This window comes from Meles meles, chromosome 9 (genome assembly GCF_922984935.1).
Source record: "Meles meles chromosome 9, mMelMel3.1 paternal haplotype, whole genome shotgun sequence".
NCBI classification, from domain to species: Eukaryota; Metazoa; Chordata; class Mammalia; order Carnivora; family Mustelidae; genus Meles; species Meles meles.
Genome location: NC_060074.1, coordinates 19010927 through 19034101, shown reverse-complemented (window position 1 = coordinate 19034101; position 23175 = coordinate 19010927). Strand labels below are relative to the sequence as shown.

At 38.4% G+C, this 23175-nt stretch overlaps 2 protein-coding genes across 5 annotated transcripts in view; one reads left to right on the top strand and one right to left on the bottom strand.

Annotated features, from left to right (window-relative positions):
* The window catches only part of METTL21A (methyltransferase 21A, HSPA lysine), a 66853-nt gene extending 59451 nt beyond the window's left edge, over positions 1-7402 (top strand). Inside the window, exons 4-5 of one of the 2 annotated variants that reach the window (XR_006820265.1) lie at positions 238-314; positions 6860-7402. Coding sequence is in view for 1 of the 2 variants with exons in the window: in XM_046018800.1 (XP_045874756.1) it covers positions 238-251 (14 nt within the window). In the remaining variant the exon portion in view is untranslated. Of the gene's footprint in view, positions 1-237; positions 968-6859 lie in introns of those variants that run through there. The other variant, XM_046018800.1, reaches the window with a different exon arrangement.
* CREB1 (cAMP responsive element binding protein 1) overlaps positions 1-21954 on the bottom strand; it is a 63306-nt gene extending 41352 nt beyond the window's left edge. For 2 of the 3 annotated variants that reach the window (XR_006820264.1, XM_046018788.1), the window contains exons 1-2: positions 21737-21954; positions 3271-3392 (exon numbers count right to left, since the gene is read on the bottom strand). Coding sequence is in view for 2 of the 3 variants with exons in the window: in XM_046018788.1 (XP_045874744.1) it covers positions 3271-3384 (114 nt within the window). In the remaining variant the exon portion in view is untranslated. The remainder of the gene's footprint in view (positions 1-3270; positions 3393-21736) is intronic. The other variant, XM_046018789.1, reaches the window with a different exon arrangement.
* Between the last annotated feature and the right edge of the window lie 1221 nt (positions 21955-23175).

Here is a 23175-nt window from a genome sequence, read left to right as displayed (position 1 = left end):
TTAAGGACTTGGATGACCAAGTGAAAAAACTCTGTAATTAGGAATAAAAAGAACAAAAACTACACAAATAGGAATAGAAAACCAGCTTTTCTAAAACTCAAACATCATGTCATTCTGCTCTTCAAAGTAAATGCTAAAGGAGTGCCTGATAAGGATGATAAATTAAACATGTGTATATTATTTTGCTCCTTTCTGAATCTTCAATTAAACTTCATAAAATTGATTTTGTTTTTACAGGCACAATTACATGAGCAAAGAATGGGATAGGAGATAACAGTAAGAGTTTTGGAGGCTGGAAAGAAGATGGATGAATGGTAATGAACTTGGGAGACCTCAGAAGGCCAACTCATGACATAGAAACAGGGAAAGCCTGATTTGAACCACAAAATCCTTAAGAGGCTCAGGATCTAAGTCATCCTGGAAGGTGGAGTAAAGGGAGAAGCTGAAAATAAGGAAGGCTGATTGAAGGCTCTTTGAGAAGCAACTGGATCCCCTCCCCACACTCTCTGCGGAAGAATAACTAATCTACCCCATGCTGACAGAAAAATGGAGAATTAATTTCTGGGTAGTGGATCTCCTGACTGCCTACAACAGACACTGCTGAAGGCTGGGTTACTAACCTCCAGTCTACTCTCTCTTAGCTCCCTGGTCTTTACCCTATAAGCAAGGGATCAATAAAGCCTTCCTGGAGGAACCTAATCAGTGACAAGGGGCTAAACAAAGACTTAAAAGATACTGACATTGGGAAGGCCATAACCACCCTATAGTGAAGCTCACACACAACTCATAGTTGTTAGGCCCCCAACACACTTAGAGCTTCCGACAGTTTAAACTTGAGCAGACAACCACAATTATAAAACATTTGAGGAAAGCTTCTAATATGAAAGATGGAGACCGAAACAATTGAAGGGCAAAAAGCTATACAGAGGAAAATCTATGTGGGGAGAAGAAAACTTAAAACCTAATTAATATTCTCAGAGATGATAGAAAATATTCCCTTTGTTAAACATAAACAGGATGCTATTAAAACACAAAAGGACTATTCAGAGAACAAAAGGAACTCTTGGAAACATGACAGCAGAAATAAAACGTTCAACAAATGGGTTGGAACATCAAACTGAAGAAGTCTCCCACAAAGCAGAGCAAAAAGACAAAGAGAAAGCAATAGAGAAAAGATGAGAAAATCAGAGAAACAATCCTATAGGTATAACATCTAGATCACAAGGAAAAAAGGAGAGAGAGAAAAATCTTCAACCAAATAATTTAAAGAAATTGCCCAGAATTGAAGACGTGAGCTTCCACTAAAAAGGGCCCACTGAAAATATGCAGCACAATGGATAAAAACTATTCAAACCAAGACCCTAGTAATGAAATAGTGAAGCACTGTGAACAAAGAGAAATAAGATACCAGAGAGGGAAAATAAATGGACTTAGTCTTTTCCAACAGCAAGACCACATGGTGACTGGGGATCAAGGCCTTCAAACTTTGGAAGAAAAATCGTTTTTTAAAAAATATTTTATTTATTGATTTGAGAGAGAGAGAGAGTACACACACGTGGAGAGGGGTGGAGGGAGAAGGAGAAAGAATCTGAAGCAGACTCCTCACTGAGCGTGTAGCCCGTCATGGGGCTCCATCCCAGGATTGGGAGATCATGACCTGAGCGGAAACCAAGAGTTGGATGCTTAACGGAGCCACCCAGGTGCCCCAAGAAAAAGGATATCCTTACCAAGAATTTTTTACCCAAACTGCTCAAGAAACCACTGGAAAACATGCTTTATTATACCAAAAACACAAATTCAATAATAGAAAGCAGGGGGAAAGCAATTTCCAGGGCTGTACTGTATAACAGACTTAAGAGGACAACCGGATCAGACAGAAAAGTGCCCCCAAAGACAGTTATGTGGAGGGCTGTCATCACCAAGATCCTTTCTGGGATTGTATCTTATTTTTACCATAGGGTCAAATGCTTGGGTGAGCCCAGATTCTGATCTGTGCATGTTTGCCTTGACCATGTACTGATGAAGTCCTGGCTCTTTCCCCTTCATTCCTCCATCTGCCTTATCCAAGTATTTACTTTAACCCCAGATATTTTCTGCTTTGCCTTACTCCTGAGGGTTGGAGGTAAACCCTAATACTCTCAGAAGAAAACACAGAGCAGCCCACTTCTGACTATATTCCTGCTGGAGATCCAGTATTTGGGCCACACTTTAATTCAGTGTAGTAACCACTTGCGGTCAGCCCCCTACTAGCCAAGACTCATTTTTGCTCAGGGACTTCCTTAGGAGGGCTTTTAAATTCTTCAGGAAGCTGAAGCTCAACACTGTAGAGCCTCTGCTAGGATTATTTTCTCCTGGGAGCCTTTATCAGAAAGAGGCAGTATCAGGGCGCCTGGGTGGCTCAGTGGGTTAAGCCGCTGCCTTCAGCTCAGGTCATGATCTCAGGGTCCTGGGATCGAGTCCCACATCGGGCTCTCTGCTCAGCGTAGAGCCTGCTTCCCTTCCTCTCTCTCTCTGCCTGCCTCTCTTGTGATTTCTGTCAAATAAATAAATAAAATCTTTAAAAAAAAAAAAAAAAAAGAAAGAGGCAGTATCATACTCCTTTACCTAGCAGGTTTATGTCTGTTATTTATCTATATATCTATAACTACCTTTCTTATATAAGGCATAAAGTTATATAATGTTCTTATAGTAACTTAATTTCTTATATATACAAATAATGGTTAATAAAATATTTGAGGAAAAATAAATCAGAATAAAAAATAAGGATGAAAGAATATAACTCTAGAGGTAGAATGTTTAAGACAAAGACAAAATAAAGGAATCATAAATTATATTTAAAAGATAAAGGAAACAAAACTTATCATCCTTGAAATTTACTTGTGTGTCAATTTATCTGCTTATCCTATTTTTTAGTTTAAGCACATAGAAAACTTAGCCTCTCAGATTACCTAAATTCCCATGCCTCAAAATAAATCTGTGTGATAAAAAAAAAAAAAAGCAGTTACCATATCAGGTTTTCTTCCCTCGTTTAGGAGAGATAATCTCTACCCATTAGTTAAAATGTCATTATTCTGAATCAGGTCACTACAAATAATGTTTTAACAATACATTTTTCTGTTCCGTTACTGAGTCATTCTAAAATTATGCTAATCCTAAGAATGTCTCTGCTCAATTCTATGCCTATCTCTGCAATAAAAACTAAATCCTCTTGTCTAAAACATATTCCTCTTGGAAGAGACATAACTTGGAATCTCTCCATGTATTTTATACCTGGGCTAATGTGGCAATCTGTGGCTGGGCTTGAACTGTCATTTGCTGGTTTTCAGCTTCTGTTACAGCTGCATCTCCACTCTGCTGGTTCTCTGCTCCAGATTCCATGGTCATTTAGTTACCTACAATAATATGGAAGAGTGTTACAAGCACTACAGTGCTTTATGCTTTTGTGACTTTAAAGGCAAATTTCAGGTTATAAATAGGTATATGTGTGGTTAGGCTAGAAAATGCACTCAGAAATCTAGTTAAAACATAATCTAGCTCAATTATTGTAAACTTATCCAAGTCTGCTGAGCTGTAAAATTCTAACCCCTTCAAAAAACCTCCTCCCAAAAAAAAACAAAAAAAAACCTCTCTTTTCCCTTGTTATTTCATCTAGAAAGAAGGAATTCCTCCCTTTCATGAATCTCCCCTATTAACAAGGGGAAGAAGGTGCCAGTAAAATTCTAATTTTTTTCAAACTGTACTCATCAGGTATGGAGAGAAGGTAGAGAGTAGAAGTGAGCTGATATCAGGGTCTATGAGATATTGGCTTCAAGGTACTTCATATGAGGGCATTCCCTTCTATTATAGGGCAGAAACATAACAGTATAAGCTTCTTCAAAGATAATTACTGGTGGTGGGACAAAAGCAGCCCAGGTTGTGGGGTATCAAGATAGAAAGGTGGGATAAATAGACGCAAAGCCAAATCAGAGACCCCAAACACTATAGGTCTTAGCATTCTACTCCTCACCCCATGTACAGTGTGCAACACTACACATGCACACAAACATGAAATGAAATTTTGAGTAAGTTAATCAAGGCTGCTCTTTTTTACTTTGGGACCCTGCTTGGTAGTATATTTGTTGGGTAATCTGGCACTGAATGGCAGCAAGAGTTAGTGGAGAACAATTCTAAGCAGCAGCAGCTACATGCAGATATTTCTGATAACAGAAATAAATAAACTTTTGGTGATAATCATGTCTAAAGGAGTCACAAAAAAAGGGATTACTTCTCACTTGTGTTCTACTGTTATCATTTAGTGCCTGGCATATTACCTGTCAAAAATGAATTTATTAATAGTGATGACTACCTATAGCAATTCCATAAATAACACAAAACCCCAATACTTTTCCAGAATTTATTACATTTATTTTATAACTCTGAAACTGATCATCAAAATTGCAACCAATCCTTATATCATTACTACACATCATCAGAACATATCACATACTAATATATTTTCCATCATTCACAGGGTTCTATAAAAAGTTTTACAAGTGACAGGTAAAAATGGAAGTAAAAATATCTGTGGAAAGAAGTATAAATAATTTAGAAATACAGAATCCATAAAAGAGATGACAAATGAAAAGATCAACAGACCTGACTACATAATCATTTAAAACATTCAAATGACAAAAGACACCAAGACAAGCGCACAGGGAGAAAATACCTGCCATGTATAATCGACACAGTAACACCTAGAATACGGAGAAACTACTAGTCAATAGGAAACTCCATTACTGACTAGTTCACAAGATGTATGCAAGGATATTCATTGTAGAATTTTTTTTTATAAAAGTAAAATACTGGAATCGAGTATCCATCATTCGAAGGACCTTTTGAGAAGTCATAGCGATGAAAGAGAAAAATCTAGCTGTAATGTCATGACATATAAAGTTTTCTAAGACAAACTGAGAAGGGCAAGTCACAGAGCATACTGTAAAAAAGAGAATTCTATTTATGTTAAAAGAAAAAAAGCAAAAACGAATTGTTATAAAACGTTTCCCATGTATGTGCATCAAAAAAGGTATGATGAGTTATATACTAAATTGTAAGTGGTAGCTCTGAGGAGAGGAAGATGTTGTAGAATTGGATAGGATGATGACTTTCACCTTCTACTTTTTACATATTTTAGTATTTATTTTCTTTCCATCAGCATCGTTTCAGGATTACTTGTACAATTTAAGATTTTAATACCAGAAGTCATGAATAACATTTTGAAAACTGAACCAAAAACTGTATTTCAATCATGATTTTGAGATACCTGTTGAAAAAAAAGTTATAAATCCTAGATATTTTTTAAAATTTTTTATTTATTTCTTATTTTTTTTATAAACATATAATGTATTTTTATCCCCAGGGGTACAGATCTGTGAATCGCCAGGTTTACACACTTCACAGCACTCTCCATAGCACATACCCTCCCCAATGTCCATAACCCACCCCCCCAGCAACCCTGTTTGTTTTGTGAGATTAAGAGTCACTTATGGTTTGTCTCCCTCCCAATCCCATCTTGTTTCATTTATTCTTCTCCTATCCCCCTAACCCCCCATGTTGCATCTCCAGGTCCTCATATCAGGGAGATCATATGATAGTTGTCTTTCTCCATAAATCCTAGATATTTTTTATATGAAACTATTTTTATTTATATCTTGCCTAAATTGTTTACCCCACATTTCCAAAGAGTAAAAATATTAAAAAATTATCAAATAATTTTATTTTAATTGTGATAACTGGAATTATATACTTACAATCTGTGCTCTTTTAAACTAAAAAATTTAAGAAAGACATCAAAATAACAAAAAACATCAACAACAAACTGGTTTATGTATCCTAAATGTTGTTCATGCTTTTGGTCTGCAAGAAAATGGCATGTGAAAACATTAAAACCTAATCTCGGGAACAAGCAGTGAATCCATTTGAGGACAAGACTGAACTGAGTCAAGCTAAATAAGGGCAGAATTCCATAAACTTTTTTTCATCTTCTCCCTACGCCATCATTTTAATGAGAATGAAAACAAATACAAATTTATCATCATAATATATTCTTTGTAGAGAGTATGCACCATCCATTTTTGAAAGACTATTTCAGGCCATGTTTTTTGTTTTTTTTTTTTTAAACCTGTGCTGTCATCCATATATTTTTAACTTCCCCATTTGATTAAAAGCAATCTATGGCACAGATCATATTTCTTTTCTTTTTGTTTATTATACAAGAATTAGGACTACTTTTTTTCTGACACTTAAGGTATAGGACATCATTATAATTTTTTGTTGCAGAAAATAAAATGTGATGTTATTATAATAAAGACACAAAACCACTAGTTAACATAAATAATTATAGCTACAAGGATACATTCAAAACAGGAATGTGATTTGCATTCTTCTTCACTCCCCAACTTGGTAAAATTCTTAAAAAACAAACAAACAAACAAAAAGAGTGATATTTCCAACGGATATGATTCTCTCATATAAACTGCCTGGGTTTTATTATCATTTCTTTCATTCAGGCAGACTATTAATCTTTTTTTAGAGAAGGGTACAGCATTCTTAATTTTTATAACTCTTAGCTCAAGTAGATATCAATATCCAAAGCAACAAATCCAAAGTCTTTCATCAGAAAATTCTCAAAGTGCAGGTGAGAATTATTTAAGGAATAAAAATTTGTTTCAGATAAACAATTCAATGACTGAACTAACACAGACATACTCTTTTGGCCTTTACCCGAAAGTACTGAAATGGCTTCTCAACTAGACTAAACTAATATTTAAAGTGGGTGTATTCTTTTTGGACTTCGAAAACTTTTGTTCTTTTCTATCTTCAGGTGGTGAGGGAAGAGATACTACAGTATCACATCTACAGTCTTCAATTTTCCTATCAACCAAGGAGCAGTCCAGCCAGAAGTGTAGTATCCAGACACATGATCAATTACTACAGCCAATATGTGGATTTCCGAAGTTGTTTGAAGAAACGAGATTTTTTTTTTTTAAAGATTTATTTCATTTTTCAGAGAGAGACAGCACAGGCAAGGGGAGCAGCAGGCAAAGGGAGAAGCAAGCTCATACCTAGCAATGAGATGGATGCAGGACTTGATCCCAGGACCCTGGATCACAACCCAAGTCGAAGGCAGATGCCTAACTGACTGAGCCACTTGGGTGTCCCAAGAAAGGAGATTCTTGATTCACTACACAAATGAATGCTTTTCAAGGAATACAAAAATAAAAAGACTGAATACTACTATAAAATAAGTAAAAGATCAGGTACATAAAAACTCAGAAAGAATGTTCTATAAATACTGGGTCTGGAATATTAGAAACAGATTGGAGCTTAGAAATCACTGAAAATCTGGGCGATGGGTAGTTCAGTGGGTTAAAGCCTCTGCCTTCAGCTCAGGTCATGATCCCAGAGTCCTGGGATCAAGCCCCACATCCGGCTCTGTGCTCTGCCAGGAGCCTGCTTCCTCCTATCTCTCTGCCTGCCTCTCTGCCTACTTGTGATCTCTGTCTGTTCAATAAACAAAAAATAAGTAAATAATATTAAAAAAAAAGAAATCACTGAAAATCTAGTATTAGCTTGAGTTTGGGGATTCTTGTTTTTCCAATAATTCAGAGTTACAAAATGTGGGATATTTAAGATTTGGGAATTTTCATGATTTATCCCCTAAAAATTAACATAATCCTTTGGAAACCATAAATTTATAATAAATTTCAAAACAGTATTATGTGTAAAGGAAACAAAAATGTTTAAACCAATTCACAAAGATATGTGTCATTTTGCTATATAATGCTCTTTAGAGTTGTCCCTCTTAATACAAAAAATAAAAAGCGAAGTGGTTCTTAGTGTTATTGAGAGAAATAAATAATGCTGCTGTGAGTAGTGGGGAAAGAGAGCCTAAACACTTGATAGAAAGCTGGATCTGTCACCAAGTGATCATTGGAAAAATTAAACTTTTTGTGCTTTAGGTTTCCTCATCTGTAAAAACTAGGAAGATGAATTAAAGAGCTCTTCCAATTTTAAATGCTCTGATCCTAGGAAATGACACAAGATGTATGTATGCAAACATAATTATGCAGGCCACTTAATAAAATAGTATATATAATAAATGAAGTATTTCCTTTTACTCTATAGTAATATATGTAGACAGTAAAAGACAGATTCACTAAGAATAGGTCATCTAGCCTCTTGATCTTGGATTAATACAGAGCTATCACCACTTACTGATTTATAAAATCATGAGAATACAATACAACTTGACATAATTAGCAGTACCTTTAAAAAATGCTACAGGGGTGCCTGGGTGGCTCAGTGGGTTAAAGCCTCTGCCTTCGGCTCAGGTCATGATCTCAGGGTGCTGGGATCGAGCCCCACATCAGGTTCTCTGCTCAGTGGGGAGCCTGCTTCCTCCTCTCTCTCTCTCTCTGCCTGCCTCTCTGCTTACTTGTGATCTCTGTCAAATAAGTAAATAAAATCTTAAAAAAAAAAAAATGCTACAAGACCAGACTACTAGTCGATAAAGATTCTCTCACATGTTGGAGAGCAACTCTTTTACTCATTACATTGATCTGGTCACAAGTATTGTTCATTATTAAATAGTTTTATAGTCCCCTTTTGTTAATTTTCAAAGAGGACAAAGTTTTTCCTTCTCATCTTAGAAAGCTTCAAGAAATTTACCTAAGACTGTACCACTTTTGTATCCTTCATACAGTAAAGACAGTATTTAAAACCTTAGAATGTAGTTTAGATAAACCTCTCAGTAAAGTGTCAAATGAGTGCTTCCATGACATTTAAAAGAACAGAAAATGTTCTGCAATAGTCAAGAGAGTGGGGGAATTCCAAAGAAGCACTGAGAATGGACACAGCACCATAAATCTGGGGAAGGAGGATAACTTCTCTGGTAAGAAAAATGGCATGAGCAAAGGCTTACATTACTATGCCTTTAGAGAAATGAGTGAATCAGTGGCTAGTGCCAGATATTATATAGAAGGAAGGAGAGAGGGCAAATGATATCAGAAAAGTCACTCAAAAAGCAATCAGCAACTGCCTACTAGGACAAAATAAAAATAAAAATAATGTCTCTTTAAAGTAACTGTGTTTAGAACTTTCATATCGCAATGAATTTTACTTCTACTCTATATACCAACATATCCTGAGAGAATTCACCATTAGTAACTTTAAATAAAACCAACAATATCTTCAGTTTTAACAACTGGCATTATATATATTATACTTGTATTAGGTTATCATATCTGAGGACTTATATTTCAGGCACTGTCAAATTACTGGGGAAAAAGAAATATACAATATAAATTTTTAAAACTTTGTGCAACTTACATTCTCGTGTGTGGAGCAAGGAAGAGAAAGTAGGTAAAGTGTGTAATAAATCAGATGGTGAGAGGTATTGCGTAAAAAATAAAGCTGAAGGGCACCTGCGTGGCATAGTCAGTTACGTGTCTGACTTGACTTTGGCTCAGGTCATGATCTCAGGGTTGTGAGATCAAGCCCCACACTGGGCACCATGTGGGGTGTGGAGCCTGCTTAAGATTCTCTCTCCTGGGGCGCCTGGATGGCTCAGTGGGTTAAAGCCTCTGCCTTTAGCTCGGGTCATGATCTCAGGGTCCTGGGATCAAGCCCCGCATTGGGCTGTCTGCTCAGCAGGGAGCCTGTTTTCCCCCTCTCTCTCTGCCTGCCTCTCTGCCTACTTATGATTTCTGTCAAAAAAAAAAAAAAAAAAAAATTCTCTCTCCCTCTACCCCTCCTCTCCTTCTCTCACTCTCTAAAATAAACATACATATAAATAAAAAGCAAGCTGAGAAGGATGGAGGATTTTCAATAGTTTTAAAGCTAACAAGTGAAAATCTCGTTGCTAAAGTAGCATTTTAATTCACCTACTCAACACCTATACAAAACTATACCAAATCATAGACAATTTCTGGAAGTACTATTTCCATACCTACCTGCCTCTACCAAGTTAACCGAAGTTCATCAACAAGAAAGCAAGCCCATATTCTCACTTTCTGCTAAAAATCATTAAACAAAAGAAACAAATGCGGTAGATCTTTACCTTGTTCTTTCCTCCTGAAATATTCTGACTTTTAGGAAGTGCCCCAGTCCATAGGATCCTAAACATTCTATTCAAGTTTATAAAAAATAAACCCATCTATCTCCCCAACCTAATTTACTTTTTAATCCCTTAAATCTATAACCAATTCAATCCAGTTTAGGATGAGATGGATAACTACCATATTCAGAGAAATGAACTATGAATTTTGACTGAAGAATAATGCATCCATAACTAATGGAACATATGAATACTGTGATTGTTAAAAACGTAAATGAACTTCATTATAAATGAGAAAAAACCTCCTCCTGCACCCTAGCAAGTGGCTGACTCCGCCTAAACTCAAAAGCCCAGGGATTTAAGGAAATCACACAAGCAGAAATCTAAGGTCTCTAAGGTAACCATAGCAAAAGGAACATTTGGGCACATGATTTTAAAACTATATGAGTATTTTGTTGTCATAGTCAAATACAATACTAAAAATATTTTACAGAAGAATACCTAGAAACAGCTATGGGTGGTACAGAATATCTTGTACATATTTTGTACCTCTTACTTAGTTTTTAGGATAATATAACTGACTCAAAGCATTGCTAACACATTCTCAACAACTCCAAGAGGACTTGATTAAACCATTTTCTAAAGTGTTATGATTAGTTTACTAAATAAAGTAACAAAATGTCCAGGTGTTACACAACAGACTTTGGCTTTCTAAGAAATCAGTAACTACGTTGCACTGCCTACTCCCCTCTCTCCCCCACCCCACCCCTGTACATTTTGGGGGGTTGTTAACTTGGAAACAGTTGTCACTTATCGTATGCTTAATCTAGAGCAAATGAGGTGTATGCAACCAATACTGGAAATTTAGCAATGCTCTGGGTTTCTGATGCTAATAATAAATAGTCTTGTGGTAATAAATTTAGTATCTCTTCACTGAAACTTGAAAGGAAAACAGCTGATTCAATGTTGCATGTGTATACATAACATGTAGGTATGCGTACATGTACATTACACACACACACCCCGCAACACAGATACCAACTTCAATTCTAAAATTTTATTAAATTAGAATAATCACATACTATCAAAATAAAGTTAAATACATCTTTAAGAAAGAGTATGGACAGGAAACGTGATAAACTAAAATAAACTGGTGTCTTTATTAAACTAAGTAAATTTTGACAGAGTTTTCAGAAAGTTTACTCTGTGCTCCTACCAAAGTCTTTCTCCCTTAATTAGGAGAATAAATCCACATTTCCGCCTCTAGTCTAGATATTAAAGGCAAGAAAAGTTGTACCTGAAGTTAATTGTGTGATTTGAACTTGATGAGATTTAAACATTTACAAGAGAAAAATAAAAGCCTGAAAATTTGTGTATATATTTTAATAAATTCTTTGTTTTTAATAGTAAATATCAGTATCACCCAACCACTACTACCAAAAAAGGCAACATACAGTAACAGGGAAACTTTTCAATGTCATTTAATAATGTTAATTCCCTGACTTACTTATTCACTGGATTGAAGTGAGAGAACCTGCTTTAAGTTCAATATTCATATTTTACAATTTACTGCACTTCTGTAATCACCACAGTATTTGGATGCTATTTTTAATAAGTTATTTTTAAATATGTAGCATGTGCTACAAGAGGGAGATAAACCATAAGAGACTCTTAATCCCACAAAACAAACTGAGGGTTGCTGGGGAGTGAGGAGGGGGTAGGGATTAAGTGGCTGGGTTATGGACATTATGGAGGGTATGTGCTACGGTGAGTGCTATGAAATGTGTAAACCTGATGATTCACAGACCTGTGCCCCTGGGGCAAAGAATACATTATATGTTAATAAAAAAAATAAAATTAAAGTAATAGTTTAAAAATCAGAAAAAAAGACACTGTTCTCAAATATTTTAACAGAAGTGAATTAGAAACATGTTATGTGATTTATAGAAATGTACTGCATGATGACAGCCATCCTATAACATGTGACTAATTCTACAGTAACTTTCAAGAGAAAAGCTTTAGTGTTTTCTCAAATCAAAGTCATTATTTTGTAAGTACTAGCAAATATATTTGCCTTGTTTGCCTTCAAGGAAGACTGACTACTCGCAGCTCTCAAACAAGCCTTCATGTATCTGGTCACCAAGAGACAGTGTTGCTTAGCAAGGCAGCAACCATGACTGTGCATTATTTTAGGTAATAACATTTGATCCCATTCCCTTCCCAATTTCCTTTCTTTCTCATCCAATACTATGTTTACAGCTTTTCACACCTTAAGCATTTCAAAGATGTGATCCTACATAAACTTCCTATATGAAGTTCTACTAAACCGATTTTTTTGGAGATGATTTTTTTTTTAAGGAAAAAAGGATTATACACCTCCTACGAGCAGTTACTTATAGAAAAGCAATTTCTGTGTTGACTAAAAAGTGAAACTGTCTTCATATTTTAAGTTCTGATTCATAAACTAGCTCAACGCTAAAACTGTAAGGACCCACAAAAGTTATGCCTTGAAGTTAAATATTTAAAGCCTACTATTCCATTTGCTCAATAAAACCAGAGGAACTATGTGAAAATCACTAAATTCAAATGGAAAATGAATATCCAAGGGTGTTTATAAAGTTAACATTCATTATTTTGACAGGTCTGTTTTGAACTATATTTTAAAATGCTATTCTTGGTGAATTATTTACAAATTAGACATGGAAGAGTGACAATTCACTTTTCCTGAAGTGAGACAGCATGTGTTACAGGAGGAGTTATAAGACAGGAATCCCGGTTTTAGCTCTCACTTCACAGATGGAGAATTAGACATGTTAAGAGATTTGCAAGGAGTTTATAAGACTGCAGAGGTATACCACGTAACCTCCAGTATTATAAAATGCGAAGAATTCTTTGTATTTGGCAATGGAACAGCATGGATAATTAAGCCACATGCTAAGCAATTTTTTTGGCTAAGCATTTTTATTATGTTTTGCTTGCTAGAAAAAGCCCAAGCACCTAATGCACCAAGAATATATTGGACTACATTTAAAAATTAGCCATGGTAAAGCTACAAGCTGATAAATTACATGCAGACAATAGCAAAGACTTTATGTACGGTTCTGATAAAATATTCACTTCAAGTTTACGTATCTTTATTCCTGAAAGAATCAAAAACAAGTCCAATCAGTGATGTACTGTTTTTTTTTTTCTTAACCCAACCTGGTAGTGATTTCTGGTAAGGTCGTTTTGATTAATAATACCATTTCTCATGCCTCAGAGGCAAGAAGGATTGGTAAAGCATCAGAGTTTAATGAAAACTTTAAGTAGAAAAGTTTCTTTTTAAGCTATGGAAAAATGAGCCCAATTTCCTTGACTTTTAAAAAATAAATCTGGGGGCACCTGGGTGGCTCAGTGGGTCAACCCTCTACCTTCAGCTCAGGTCATGATCCCAGGGTCCTGGGATGGAGCCCCGCATCAGGCTCTCTGCTCAGCTATGAGCCTGCTTCCCTGCTCTCTATCTGCCTGCCTCTCTGCCTACTCATGATCTCTGTCAAGTAAATAAATAAAATCTTAAAAAAAAAAAAATCTGTAATTTCAGTTATTTTAACTGTCTGAAGCATGTACGTCTGCTTCCTTTACTTGGTGCATCCCTACAGGGGGACTGTTTTTAATCCTGCCTTTCAAAGCTGTGACCCTTCCAAGAGGGAATCATTCATTAAACAAATACATTTTCTGTGCCTATTACATAATAAGTGTTCTGCCAAAAACTATGGGGACTAGAGTTTAAAACAGGTAAGAAATTTTCTCTCAAAGAGCTTTCAAGCTAACAAGAGATAAAATACGTGTTCTATAAAAAGATATATACACACACACACAAAGAGAGAGAGAGCTGGGCAAGTATAAACTAATTTTTATAACCAGGTTGCCTACCAATTCCCTTCAAACAAGTATTTAATAACAATGATTTAAAACCATAAAATTCCAGTTCGAAATGAAAGATACACAATGAATTATGGAAAAAATAAAGCATGAGCTGGCTATTTATGGTAATCTATCTACTGCTGCATGTCTTTTAAGAAAATATTTAATTATTTATTTATTTAAAGTAAGCTCCAAGGCCAATGTGGGGCTTGAACTCATGACCCTTTGATCAGGAGTCAACAAACTACCAACTGAGCCAGTCAGGCATCTCTCCTATTGATGTAGATCTAATTAGTAAGATAATGAAACCAATGTATTTTTTTAATACCTTGGCTAGAATACTCCTTCCAAGTGAAATTTTATAAACCTAAACTATTACTGTTTAGGAACAGAAATCCCAGTAATCATCAATAAAGCCAGAAACATGAAAACTTTCTTCAAAAGAAATAATGCTAGAAAAACAGTGATGAAGACTATGCTTACTGTTATGTCTTGCTCAGGGAAAAGGCTCTACCAGCAAATAAATCATTTAAGCTCTCTAGGCCTCAGTGTAGTCATCTGTAAAAAATGAAGGAGTTACTACTCCCTCAATGGCAAAAGTGTGTTAAGTTTGAATTCCCCAGTATAGTAGAGTTTATGAGTAATACCCATAAAGACATCATAATAAACTGTTCATAACAAATCTCAAAATATGGTACTTCAAATAAAATGTTTCACTGAAAGTTGCTGTATCTTGATTTTTACCCAACTCTACTTCCATGTCTTCATCTTTGTTGTCCTTGCTACTGCCTAGAACATACTACCTTTTTTCACTACCCATCCAAGTTCTTTAGTATTCAATTTATAGTCTTTCTCATAAAACTTTTCCTCAGTAAATTCGTTCTCTTCTGAACTCACAGCTCTTCAAGACAGTAGTGAAGAACTGACACTGTGCCATGCATACACCCTTCTTCCTTACACTCCTTTTGTCCTCTCCACTATACCGTAAGTAGGTTCCCTGCGGGCAGAAGCCACATACTCAGGTTTCACTGTTTACAAGCAACCAGCATGACACTTCGTTTAATATCTATAAAAATACTTACCTGAATAAATTTTCTTACAATTATTTTGCTTAGTATAAAGTCAATGGTCAATAAATGTTCACCAAATAAGTGACTAGACTGATAAATGACAGTAAATTAAACCAAAGCATTAGTATTACTCGTCATAGCAAACAAAGCTGCTACTGATACTTTCAAGGAAATGATACTCCTTTAGGAGTACAAATAGTTCGGAACAAATAACAATTTTCACTTCAGAGGTAACGCATTTCTGAGTCTCCTATTTGCCAATCATCTACAGAAACAGGGATAACAACCCTCAGAAATAATGGTTATTCAGCTTTGGCTAAATTACGAGCATTTTTAGTTACATCTATACCATCATATAATTATAGCCAGAAACCCAGATAACCAGCTCATTAGAAATACTATTAAAATTGAAGAAAGAAATCTTAGTTTCAGAGAAGATTCACTAACCTCTGGGGAAAAAATTTCCTATTACCATCAACTTTCAGATCTGTCCTTTACTCCTACACCAAGGTCATTTTTAGCAATTTTAAGTTTCTACTTAATTCTCTCTTCTATAACAAAGTATCAGTCTTTAATTCTAGCCCTTTGGCAAAAAACTCACCATCAATCCCTCAGATCTCTTACTCTCTAAACCTTGCTGTTTATTAGATTATTCAGAGATCATAATTTTCTAATTCAACAGCAGAAAGAAAACTGCTTTCCTTTCCTTTTTTTTTTTTTTTTAAAGATTTTATTTATTTGACAGACAGAGATCACAAGTAGGCAGAGAAGCAGGCAGAGAGAGAGTGGGGGAAGCAGGCTCCCAACTGAGCAGAGAGCCCAATGTGGGGTTCAATCCCAGGACTCTGGAATCATGACCTGAGCCAAAGGCAGGGGCTTTAACCCATTGAACCACCCAGACACCCCAGAAAACTGCTTTTCATCTTTGTTCAGACAGCCCGTCTCATTCACAGTAAACTCCTTTATTATTTCAACTCAACCATAAGAAAAAGCAACTCAGGCAATTAAAAGTTTATCAAGGAGTTCTACTTTTTAAATTGAAATTCATGTCACTAAGCCCCAAGAACTGATTAAATATATATTAAAGGTAATTTTTTTTAGCTTTGGAGGTGTAAAATAGTGTCTTTTACTTATCTGTTGGAATAAACACCAGAATACGAAAGAATCCCCCCCCCCACCTTCTTTTTGATAACCTAGAACACAGGTGAACAAGACTCTAGGTAAGATATAACAAAATGCATCTCAACAGGGCCATATCTGGCAGAGCTAAGAATGCCAAACGAAGAGTATATATATTTATTAAGGGGAGAGAAGCATTCTGAGTAAGAAAATCCAACAGCTACTCTTTATCCATGTTTCAAACATATCTCAAAAACCAATATTTATAGCTATCAATATAGAATAAGTTTAAAACCATCTTTCTTCTTTTAGCTTCAGAGGTTGACTAGGATTAAGCTCTTCTATCATGATTAAGCACATAAAATTGGCAGAGGAAAACAGTCATTTTCACATTATCAGTTTGTCCCTTTAGTTCATGATCTTTACCTCCACCACAGAAGACAATTTACTGATTCCAGGATACTGTGAGAAACTATTTAAGTCCCTGGTTCCCACATATACGTTCTAGAAGGAAAATTCGCTGCCTTTAGATTTCAATTATGAATCTCCATCCCCTCAAATCTGTAAAGATGATTGCTTTGTAAACATTTTAGTCCCTGAATAGGTAAAAACCAATATGTCAGTATTTTATATAAAATACTGTAAATCATGAAAATATTAGTAAGGCAATATTCTTACACTAAGAACTTTCACACATGTAACTGTCAGCCTGAGCATACAGAAAATGAAATATACCACAAGGGTTTCATTTAATGGCTTTTTTTGAAAGATAAGAGACTTATGTATGTCCCTGCTGCTGGATTATTAGTTATCATTTTCTAAGTTTAATCAACTTAAAACACTTACAGAATTTGTATTTTAAAGATAAATATACTAACTGCATGTAAAATGTACTTGTACTGAAACTTGTTTTGTGTTCTAGTTGAACTGAGTATTACTTTGTCCAACTGGTCGACCGGGGACTTACACACACACACACACACACAGACTCACACACCACACAATCACCTAAGCAGTAAAGACTAAGTACTCAAGCATATAGGTGAAACTCATTTATTTCTTGCTATTTATATATTATTAGCTATTATTTATTGCTACTTACCTAGGTATCAAATATAAAACTCACTGATGATTACACTAAGAAATACTGGAAAATCATCATGAGAAGGGGAAAAAAAAAACACAGGGAAAAAGCTGCACCCTTATCAGCACTGCTAGGCAGTAATACAGCATGAGAATAGTCTGCTTTAAAAAAAAAAAAAAGACTGGACTACATGAGATGTTCTTTCTCATTTAGAAAAAAAAACTATAGACACTTTTTTGGCTGCAATAATAGAAGGAAGTCTGTTCAAGGTACAAGAATCTTAACAAGAGTTAAATTCAGACAACTCAATTTGTGAATTAACTCTTACACACTTGCCTTTTTATGCATATCTGAATCATTTCACTAAAACTTTTAAAAACTAGAGCTAAAAAGGTAGTAAGGCAGTTCAAATAACCACTTCCTGTCAGAAACTGGTATTTCTCATTCAAAAGAAATAAAGGCATAATGACAGAAGCCCCTAGCTTAAAAGGTCATACAAAACCCAAAAATAAAATCAACTTACTGATTACTAAATACAGGTATATCCATACAATAAGATGCCTCATTAAAAAAAGGTGACGCTCTTTATGTACTGATATAAACCAATGGCCAAGCCATTTTAGGTAAAAAAAGGGAAGATAATAGAACACTGATTATAGTATACCAGCATTTGTTAAAAAAAAAAAAACAAAAACGTGTGGGCAAAGGGTGGGGAATACAGAGTATTTGCTTTTATATGGATAGAATTACCTCTGAAAGGACAAAGAAATTGGAAACAATTGGGCAATGGGAATGAGCACGAGGGTGTATCACATGACTATCTGCTGTATTACATTTTACATGCTTTGAGTTATGGACTTCCTGAATGAATTACTTATTAAAAAAATAAAATTGGAAATATAAATATATAATCTTCCTTTCTTCCATTATTTCACCAAGGGTGATCTCCCCTTTGATTGCTTTCTTATGATATATATTCTGCCTCATTAGTCATCGTGTCCCCAAAAGTTCCTTGAGGGTAGAGATAAAACAGCGTAATTCATCTTTGGATTTGTTGCAGTTTCTAGTTGGGTCTATTAAATGTAATAATAACGAATAATTTTAAAATTATAGGAAATGTTTGTTGAACACTTGTGAAATGCTAGGCATTTAATATGTATTAACTTAAATAACACCTACATTTCTGTGAGGTAGGTATAGTGTATTTGTGACCAAGGAAATTGGGGAACGGAGAAGAAATTTACTTAAGGTCCCACAGCCAGTAAGTTAAAAAAGCTTTAAAATGAATAGCTATCATTAAGTCCCTAAGGAGGTACTTTATAATTATCTCACAGCTCTATAAAGTAGGTGGTATTCTAATTTAACAGATAAGGAAACCAAAGTTGAAAGATTAAGAAACTCCCACAGGTCACAAAATTTCTTGAGGGTAGGCACATGATAGCAGTGGCAACAGAAGGAATGAAACCCAGGCCTGTGAGTCCAAACCCAATGCTGTTTCCACTAACTAACTCTGTCACAGGCAACTAAATATTTGAATTACCACCAACTACTGCCTCAAGTGATTCTGCAGTACAGATGAGTTCACACATGAGTAAGGAAAAAAAACCCTTGCATTTTTTCCATTCCCAGATTATCTAGTATATTCTTAAATTCAGATTAGAGGCCTAACTATTTAATAAAGAAGCCATCACTGGAAGCAACACTGTACATCAAGAAACACATGCTTGTAAGACTTACACAGGCTGTTATAAGCAAGTCTATATAGCCATATCTGATAAATTATTTTATGGAATAAACTGAATTATAAATTTCAGCGATACACTGAAAGCCATTATGTTACAATTTTTTCTACTGTGGAAAAAAATGACTAAAACTTGTAAAATAAGATGAAGTGGGGCATACTTGGTTTTATTATAACCACATTATACCCAAAAAATAAAACCCAATGCCTTAGGATGGGAGATTATAAAATAAAGCTACTTGTCCATAAAAATGAAAATTTCTATTAGTCAGCTATAATCAAGAAAATTAATTTCAAAAGCAGGAAAGGGAAGGTACCATTTTATGAATCAGGTTTCTAAGTTTCCTTAGGTTCTTACATGGGGGGAAAAAATTCATTCAAAAAGGGGTATCACCAGAATTTTAAATTCCACAAGAAGTGGCCCTTTAACATTTTTCAGTCCGTCTGAGTCAAAGATCTTTTTATTCACTTTCTGAATAGATGTAACCACTAAAAAAAAGGAAAAAAAAAAGAGTACAGATTTAACTGTAATTTTTATAATTCCCTGAGAAGTGACATAAGTATAACTTATAACCACGCTCCAAGTGAACATTCAAAAATTAATGAATATAAAAGTCTGAAACATTCCACTTGGAATTGCTAAGAATTACAGATTATGAATCTATGAATAAAACAAAATTCAAAAGACTTTTTGGATAAGACAAGAAAAAAATCCATCCGAAAAAAATTTCTTTCCCTTTAAATTCACAAAAAGAGTCACTGGCATAGTCTGTATAAGGGAAAAATAATTCTACTCAACTGATGCTGGCCTGCAGAAAATCAAAGGAAAAACAGTAATCTATGGCATCATCGATATTGTAACAACTTCGGTGTTGGTAAATAAAATCACCTCCCCAATCCTTATGTAAACACTCTTAACTGTATCTTAATTAAGTTTCTCAGAAATAACATATTGTTAAGATGTTTTTTGTTGTTGTTTTTTTAAATGACTTACAACAGAGTAAAGCAGGCTTTGAAAAAGTGACTTGGATACAGTAAAACCAAAAGACAGGGCTTCTATTATCAATCAGTATTTATTCTTAAGAAGAAACCTTGTATATATCAATCACAATGCTATCCTACTATGAGAGTATTTTTAAAACAAATAACTTGTTCATCTTTTGCACCACCTAAAATAACCGCTTTGGCTTTACTTTTAAAGCAGGAAATGAGCCGTGAGTGTAAAAAGATTTCAATAGCTGACAACCAAAGTATCTTTTACACCAACCCTTTAGAAGGCTGAACTGATGCAAGCTAAGGCTAGGATAAAATTCTAACTTCTTAGGAAGCTATCACAAACTTAAATAGGTCATATTCCAGGTCCTTTCAAAACTGTCTTTTAATCTTTAATGTGTCAGTGACTTCTCTGCTGTTTCTTTTTCCCAACAGGCAAAGAAAAAATAAGCCTTGTGGCTTAAACTATTGTCGGTCCCCGCCGGAGTTACTTCTTGCCTGGAAGGCAAACACTGGATACTTCTAAATGCCTATTTTTAGAATTAGTATTAATCAATCTCTTATTTAAGTTTAGACAGAAATGTGGGAACCTTGGTAGGGGGTGGGAGACCCAGAGGACCCAAACTCGGTTACTCCTAACCCCAAAAGTGATGTAAAACAAAAGTGCATCGGCTAACATTCGTTTCAAAGAAGTGTTTCAGAATGATAGATCTCAAGGATTATTACCTTATTGAAAAGGGTTAAAACCGAAACTGTTTTCAAACACCAGCTTCCCTTTTACAGGATCCCAACAGCTTTTTTAAAAAGTTTTACAAATATGTTTTTCTTAGCACCCCCCCTTCCTCCCCAAAGAATGCATTTCCATGACTACTGACTTAAAAGAGTGAGGGACAGAGTCAAAAATTATATTTAAAAGCACGGCTCTCATCATGTCAACTAAGCAGAAAAGAACAGAAAACGGTGTCTCCCCAATGGGGTGGGAGCGGGGGGAAAGGGCACGAATAAAATACAGGACGAGAGGAAACCTTTGGTTTCGAACTTTATTGCACAAAGAGAGTGGAGAGAAGAGTAGGTCAGACGTTGCAGCGCTTCCCCTCGCGAAGCGGGCATGGCAGCCACCGAGGCTACCGGGAAGGCAGGCACCTTCACCTCCTCTGCCCTCAACTGTCGCCTTCTTCCTCCTCCACCCCCCGCGGGCACCCCGGCGGCGCTGCCCCGGCGGACCGTCGGGCCAGGTCGGGCCAGGCCGGGGGCGAGGCGGGCGGCGGGGGCCGGGCGAGCGGACGGGCGGCGCGGGGGGCAGCGCCGGGCCGGGCGGGCGGCGGGCGGCCTCCCCCGGGGCGGCTCCCGGCTCCCGGCTCCGCGCCCGGCCCGGCCCGGCGGCGGCGGCGGCGGGAACGCGGGCGCCAGCTCGCCGCGGCCGGCCGCCCGCACACACCCCCGGCCGCCGGCTCCCACCCCGCCCGCCGCCCGCCGCCCCCCGCCATGAGCGCCGCCGCTGGCTGCAGGCAGAGTCGCTGCCGCCCCGGCCGCCGCTGGCTCCAGTCCGCCGCCATTATTCTTTGTTCGCTGCGAGCGGCGGCGATGTTGTGGGGCTCGGGCGGAGGCTCCATCTTTACCGCGGCCCCTCCTGCGAGGGGAAGGCCCCGAGCGCGGGTGTCCGGCGCCTCCCCGTCCCCCCTCCGTCCCCCCGGCTCTCTCCGGCTCCTGCCTCCTCCTCCTGCTCCTCTTACCGGTGGTACAAGCTCCTCCGTCACTGCTTTCGTTCGCGGCCCGGATCTCGCTGGAGTTTTATTCTCTCCCCCACGTAACACACCGCGTCAAACTACACCTCCGCCGCGTCACTCACCAACACTCCGCTTCTCCCAGCCGCCCGGGCCACAGGCAGCAGCAGCCGCCGCCGACTGAGGAGCCGCAGCCAGGGAGCCAGCCAGCGCCGCCCAGTGCCGAGTGCGCAGCGGCCGCGCACGGAAACAGCCGAGCTCAGCCCGGAGGAGCTCGAGCGGCCCCGCCCCCCGCGCTGGAGGCGGAACTTGCCGAAGGCCTTCGGGGTCCTTCGGCCGAGGCGAAGGCGTTCCGCCTGGACTTGGGTGGTGGCTAAGGTGGGAAGGGACCGGCTGGGGAGGAGAGGTCTGAGCCCCACCTCGCGGTTTTGGCGGATAAAACCCGGCGGCGGCAATTTGCAGGAGGAAGGCGGCTTGTGTGTGGCTCTGTGGGGAATTTCTGACGCGTGTCAACCGTTGGGTGGAAACCCCCGCGCTTGCCCCGGTGGCAGTAAGCGGCGGGCTCTAGGGCGGCTGCGGCGGCGGGGGCCTGAGCCCCGGCTCCTGAGCGCCGCCGACCCCGGGAACTTTCAAAACGCTGCGGGGACGTGGCCGACGCGCCGCCCGGTCTGGGACGCTGCTGAGAGCCAGAGCGAGGCGAGCCCGGAGGGAGGGTGGCGGAGGCTCTGCAAACGCCCCGCAGCCTAGGGCCTGGGCCGCGAGCCGGGATCCGGGGCCCCTGCGCTGCCCCGGCGTTGTGGCGCCGGGGTGGGAAGGGCTTGCCCGGCCCGCGGCCTGTTCTCTCCGAGAGTCCGCGGAGATACCTGGCGGCCGCCCGTCCCACTGTTCGATCTCGGGGGACGTAGGCCCCGGGACTTGTGGCACCTCGCGACGCGCAGCCCAGCAGCCAGGCCGTGATAACCTGTTCGGTCCCTGGGGATCCCCGAAAAATGACCTGTCCTGACCGAGGTTGCTCTGGGACACTCCGAAGTATGAACCCCGCCCCCAACCTGCCCGCCTTTTTTTTTTTTTTTTTCCGGGCAACGTCTCGGGTCGCCGTCTCTTCACCGCCGTTTCTTACCGCAGTGGGTTGCAGCCACTGCGCCCTTCCCTTCGCCCGCTCGGTAGACCCGACGGCGTGACTAACGTTCCTTTGACTCTGAAACTGCTTTCTCAGAGGTCGCTCAAGGCCACCTTTCTGACTCTTCTTTTTCTTGAACTCTGCAGTCCTCTCCCCGGGCTCACCTGTCTTGTAATTCTTCTGTCCTTTAAGGCGAATCTATCTTTAGGAAGCCGAGGGGACCGAGTGGATTCAGATGTGACTGAGCCCCATCCCCTAAGGGCTTCCTGTCACAAAGCTGAGTTGCTCTTCCTGGTGCTCTAGATCTCCCGCTTTCCCAGGGACTTTG